This window comes from Macrotis lagotis, chromosome 4, assembly GCF_037893015.1.
Source record: "Macrotis lagotis isolate mMagLag1 chromosome 4, bilby.v1.9.chrom.fasta, whole genome shotgun sequence".
In the NCBI taxonomy this organism is placed as follows: domain Eukaryota; kingdom Metazoa; phylum Chordata; class Mammalia; order Peramelemorphia; family Peramelidae; genus Macrotis; species Macrotis lagotis.
The window spans coordinates 182467661-182473660 of NC_133661.1; the positions used below are offsets into that span (position 1 = coordinate 182467661).

Below are 6000 nucleotides of genomic sequence, written 5' to 3' on the forward strand. Positions count from 1 at the left end.
GTAGAAGAAGAATATGAAATACATGCAAATAGCTATTATACAAAATGATGCCTAAAAGGTGAAGACCAATTGCTATTGTTCTCTGAATAAGTATGAATTGAAAGAAGGTAGAGACTTTTCTCTGAATAAGTATGAACTGAAAGAAGATAGAGACTAGAGAGAGGGAGACCAGTCAGAATGTATTTTTACAATCTAAGAATAAGGGATAAGGACCTTTTTTACAATGGTTAAAGAAAAAACAAAATGAAACAATGGAATTGAGAAGGAAGAATTGATAGAATATGGCATGGAGTCAAAGTTGATTCCTGATTTCTTGGCTAATTGACTGAAAGAATAGTGGCACTACTTAATGTTTGTCCTTAATTTTCAAAGACCACAACATCAGGGAGGTGATGCCATGACAAGCATGTGAAATGGATTTGAGTGAGAGGGCTGTGCTAAGTCACCAGTTTCACTTTCACATCTGGGTCCAGGGGTCAAATATGAATCAGGTCGACTGGAGATGGGCCTGATGGGTGGCAATCAGGGTTAAATGACATGCCCAAGGTCACACAACTTGTGTCAGAGACTGGATTCGAACTCCGGTGCTCCTGATCCCAAGGCCAGCACTCTATTTACTGCACCCTCTAGCTGCTCTAAGAAAGTTACATCCAAGTCAGTGGAGGGACTTTGATGCCAGACACTACTTAAGGAAATAAGGGAAAATAGTACTGGAAAAATAGTTGATTAAATGAATCTTGCAATTCCCTATATGATCCAAATGTGGGGGAAAATATATTCCTTCTTTTCAGTATGATAGTAGAGTTTAAAGAAAGTTGCTAGATTTCAGGTTTGACAATTCAGCACAGGTAGTGTTTGAACAAGATAAAGGTGTGTGTTTGGAATGATGGAAAAAGGAAGATTAAAGTTTTGTCATCCCCAGCAACCTCATGGAAGGGGTGATGCTGATGCTCATTGGAATTCCAGGTGCTTACATGCTATACCTAGCAGTGGGAACATTATTATAGACACAACTCCATTTTCTGGTTTTATCTGTTTTCTCAACTATATGTGAAACAAGACAAATGTCACAGAATCACATAATTTAGGTTTGGAAAGGAGGAGAATGGAGGGTGTCATCAGCCATCTAGTCCAATACATATCCAAAAGAAATGCCCAAAAATGATGTACCTGACAAGTGGTCATACAGACTCCCCCACCACTTTTCTGAGGCATTCTGTCCTACTTCTTCTGGAAAGCTCTAATAGTCAGAAGTCTTTCCTCAAATGAAGCCTAAATTTGATAGCTTGCTACTTTCATCCATTGACCTTTAGGACCAAACATAACAAATCTAATACCCCTACAAGACCTCCTTCAATAATTGAGGCCCTACTTCTAAATTTAAGTTCAGTGATTTCACCACATATTTCATAACCTTGTTCTGTGTAGTTTAATAATCTTATTTGTAAAAAAAACTTAAAACTTACCTCCCAGTGATGGAACAAGCATTAGATGATTTAGCTCAATCCCTCATTTTATAGTTTAGTAAAAACTGAGGGCTTGAGAGATGAAGGGATTGTCCAAGATCATTGCAACTAATTAGTATCTGATGTCAGAGTATAATAATTTAGTATAAATTCTTCCAACTAGTCCTGGGCAAAGGCAGATGTTCTTAGCTATTGTGAGGAATGGAAAGTGTCCTCCTTGGACTTAGAAAGGAAGGCTTGTCCTACTCTCCTTAGTCCAGAAAATAATTGTTTCCTTTATAATTTGAAAAAATTACTCATGGGGCAGCTAGGTGGTACAGTGGATAAGAGCACCAGCCCTGGAATCAGGAGTCCTTGAGTTCAAATCTGCCTCAGACACTTAATAATTACCTAGCCGTGTGGCCTTGAGCAAGCCACTTAATCCCATTGCCTTACAAAAACCTTAAAAAAAGAAAAAAAGAATACTCACTTTGTCCTCCAGGTACTTAAACTTAAGCAAAATAATATCTCAGATAATATCAAATAATAAGAATGGTCCCCAGACAAGTTTAAGGTTTTGTCTACTCTTGTTATGTATGTTCTGTTCCCCTCCTTTTGTTGCTGGGTAACTTTTCTGGTCTCCATTACCAGCTGGTGGTTTGGTAACTCTTGGAGAATAAAACTTCATGTCTTCTCTATTTTTATTATTATGTTATTATATTTTAAGCATGTTTTTTTAAAATTTATTATTTATTTTGAATTTTACAATTTCCCCCCCTAATCTCGCTTCCCTCCCCCACCCCCACAGACCCAATGTTTTAGGACTTTTCGAGTGAGGTTTAACACAGAGCCATTAATAGCATGCATTTCTGCTCTTTTCCACTCTCCCCTCAGCATTCTGGAGATATTCCCGGCTCCAGGATGTGGATGTATGTTCCCTGCTGACAAATTACTGTGGATTCCATGGGTCAGGGCAGGATATGGATTATCCAAGTACTTTTTTCCCCCTATAATTTGACATTTGACCAGTTAATGCATTTGTTAGAATCTTCCCCTAAAGATGAGAATGAAATGAATCTCAAATATGCTAACTGTGCTACTTTTAACCAACACTATCAACACAGGTGGGTGGGAAGGTCATTAGGTTTTTTGTTTGTTTTTTTAGATTTTTCAAGGCAATGGTGTTAAGTGGCTTGCCAAAGGCCACATGGCTAGGTAATGATTGCCTAAGGTCGGATTTGAACTCAAGGTCCTCCTGACTCCAAGGCCAGTGCTCTATCCACGGTGCCACCTAGCCACCCCTGGCCATTAGTTTTTAACAACTAATTGTGAGTTTACTGGATTATTGATGGATTTCCTTTTATTAAATGCTAATCCATTACCACAGATGGACGAATGTAGTTTTATTTGGGAGAGAAAGGGTCCCATCATAGCAAGATTTCGGTCGGAATTAGGACCAAGTAGCTTAATTGTAGGATTGGAGTCGAAATAGGGAAAAATCAGAGATGGTTAGAACTTAAGGAGGGTCAAACTGTATTTTCTACCAGTCATTCCCTTTTCCAAGATGGCCGCCACTCGGGCCTCGGGAGCCGTTTCCGGTGTCCAGGAGGGTAAAGGGCACTGATCCAAAGCAAGATGGCATTCAAATTTGAAGCGGGTCGGCTTTCCGGATTGGAGCTTTTGCGGAGGGTGGGCGGGACCCGGGCTGCCCGGACCTAAGATGGCTGGCTACTCCCATTGTTTTGATGGAGGCGAAGCTGGGACCGCCGGGTTTTGCCAGGCTGCCCTTTTCCAAAACGTCCTCCCATCCCTCTACGGCGAGGGACGCGAAGCCGCCCGTTGGACTTCCGCTTTCCCTTAGCAAACATGGCGCTGGCCAGCGTGTTGGAGAGCCCGCTACCCGTAAACGGGGCCGGGTTTTTCGGACTCGGGGGGCGCTCGGACCTTCTGGACCTGGGTCCGGGGGGTCCCGAGGATGGGCTGTCCCTGGCGGCTCCCGGATGGGGTGCGGCGGACGAGCCGGGGATCGAGCTTCTTCATGGAACCACCACGCTGGCCTTCAAGGTGCTGCGGTGCGGGCGGGCCGACCCCCGGGCCTCCTCGCCTCGCGCCCCGGGCCTAGGCCTCGGAGCCGGGGGGGCGGCGGGACCGTGACCGGGACCGGGACCGTGACCGGGGCTTGTGGAACCGGGGGGGCGGGGGGCGGATGCCCGGAGCCCAGCGGGAGGGCCGGGGCCGGAGGGAGAGGGCCGTCCCCGCCCCAGTGCTGCCCCTGGGGAAGCTCACGCGGGCTGTGCCTGCCCTCTCCGCCTGCAGTTTCGGCACGGAGTGATCGTGGCCGTGGACTCGCGGGCCACGGCCGGCGCTTACATCGCCTCCCAGACGGTGAAGAAGGTGATCGAGATCAACCCGTACCTGCTGGGCACCATGGCCGGGGGAGCCGCCGACTGCAGCTTCTGGGAGCGCCTGCTGGCCCGCCAGTGCCGCATCTACGAGCTGAGGAACAAGGAGCGCATCTCGGTGGCCGCCGCCTCCAAGCTGCTGGCCAACATGGTCTACCAGTACAAGGGCATGGGGCTGTCCATGGGCACCATGATTTGTGGCTGGGACAAGCGAGGGCCTGGTGAGTCCTGACTGCCCCCCCCATGGGCTGCCACAAGGCCTGTGTTGGCTGTTCTCAGCCTCCTTCTCCAGAGGATGTTTTGCTTATTTACCTAATTCTCATATTTTTTCTTTCCTTTAGGTTTTTTTGCAAGGCAATGGGGTTAAGTGGCTCGCCCAAGGCCTCACAGCTAGGGAATCATTAAGTGTCCGAGGTCGGATTTGAACTCAGGTCCTCCTGACTCCAGGGCCAGTGCTACTCCACCTAGCCGCCCCTCTCATATTTTTCAAAAAAACATTCAATAACAATCGTAGGAGTTCTTTTTGATGTTTGACAGTCCTATGAGGAAGGTTTTCCTCTCTGTTAATGGTTCTTTTCCTTACTTTAGTGGAGACAGAGAACAGAAAGCTATACTCCTTTTACCTACCTTGGATAAGCTGGACTTTGAAGTATTTGAATGCTTAGTAATTGGATCGAGTAAGGTTAAGAATAAAAGTTTAGGGTGCGGCTAGGTGGTACAGTGGATAGAGCACTGGTCCTGGAGTCAGGAGGACCTGAGTTCAAATCCGACCTCGGACACTTAATGATTCCCTAGCTGTGTGGCCTTGGGCGAGCCACTTAACTCCACTGCCTTGCAAAAACCTAAAAAAAAAAAAAGAAGAAAAGTTTGCATTGGACAGGGAAGGCCGTATCTGAGAGAATATAGCCCATCTCTTTCTTCATCCCCTGAATTCTTGTGACATTTGAAGGGCTAAACTGTGATATAACCTTTATTTTATAAAAGCATTTAGTATTCTTCAATTGCTTCATGCCACCTCAACTAGATTCTTGATAAAAGACATTGTGGCCTTGGCCTTTGCCTGCCTTATAACACTTGATAAAATGATGCTTAGTACAGAGTGTTCACTGATTAAACACCAGCTGGCATATTTAAGTGGAAGGAGCAGAACAGGGCATGTTTTTATTTTTCCTTACAAGAGGAAAGAAGTGGTTTCGTGTAGACTTAGGAACCCAGATTTAAGATTTTAAATGTGATTCTCCAATTTGCCTTATTTTTCAGTCTATTATTTCTGTTACTCTTTGCTATGCTTATGATTGGGAGTTTGAACCAGAATGTGGATTGGTAGAGTGTGTGAGGAGGTAGTATTGTCTTAACAAATCTGTGAACCTCTTAATTTTCTTTTACCCCTTCTAGGTCTGTACTACGTGGACAGTGAGGGAAACCGTATCTCTGGAGTCACCTTTTCTGTTGGTTCTGGTTCTGTCTATGCTTATGGGGTTATGGACCGGGGCTACTCATTTGATCTAACTGTGGAAGATGCCTATGACCTTGCCCGAAGAGCCATCTACCAGGCTACTTATCGGGATGCCTACTCAGGAGGTGTGGTCAATCTCTACCATGTCCGAGAGGATGGCTGGATTCGGGTCTCCAGTGACAATGTAGCTGATTTGAATGACAAGTATCAGGGATCTGCCCTCTGAAGGACATTGGTGGTGGGGGGGTGCTTTCTGGGTTTCTTGGGGTAACTGATATTTGAAGCCAGGGTTACAGGGACCTGGCTGTTTTTCCTGTCTAGGACTTGATTATTTTTTAAAACAACTCTTCATTGACCTTTGTATGTTACTGATTTGCTAATAAGCTGCTACAGAAACAAATGTTCATTTTTCTTTGCTGTAAACATTATATAACTCAACCCCAGCTAGTGTTGTGTCTTTTGTCCATGTTTTTTGTCTACAGCATTCCTCCTCCATGCACTTTACAGTCAAAATAGTCTGGACAGTGGGAGGGATGTACTGTAATTACAGGAAACAGTGGTGTGAAGACTTTGTCTGGTGAATACATTAACGTCCCTACTCAGGAGGCTAATAACACAGGAGAAGGAGAGAGAGGCTGGGAGGAGGAGAAAGATAGTTCCCAGTGTGATTTGTAAAGAGATGAAAAGTTGATGAGGT

The 6000-nt window shown here is 45.1% G+C and overlaps 1 protein-coding gene across 1 annotated transcript; it reads left to right on the top strand.

The window, feature by feature from the left end:
- Positions 1-3276: 3276 nt before the first annotated feature.
- PSMB5 (proteasome 20S subunit beta 5) lies at positions 3277-5746 on the top strand. The gene is made up of 3 exons (XM_074234883.1): positions 3277-3509; positions 3762-4068; positions 5243-5746. The coding sequence occupies exons 1-3, from the start codon at positions 3312-3314 to the stop codon at positions 5527-5529; spliced, it is 792 nt and encodes a 263-aa protein (XP_074090984.1). The 5' UTR covers positions 3277-3311; the 3' UTR covers positions 5530-5746.
- The last annotated feature ends 254 nt before the right edge of the window (positions 5747-6000 follow it).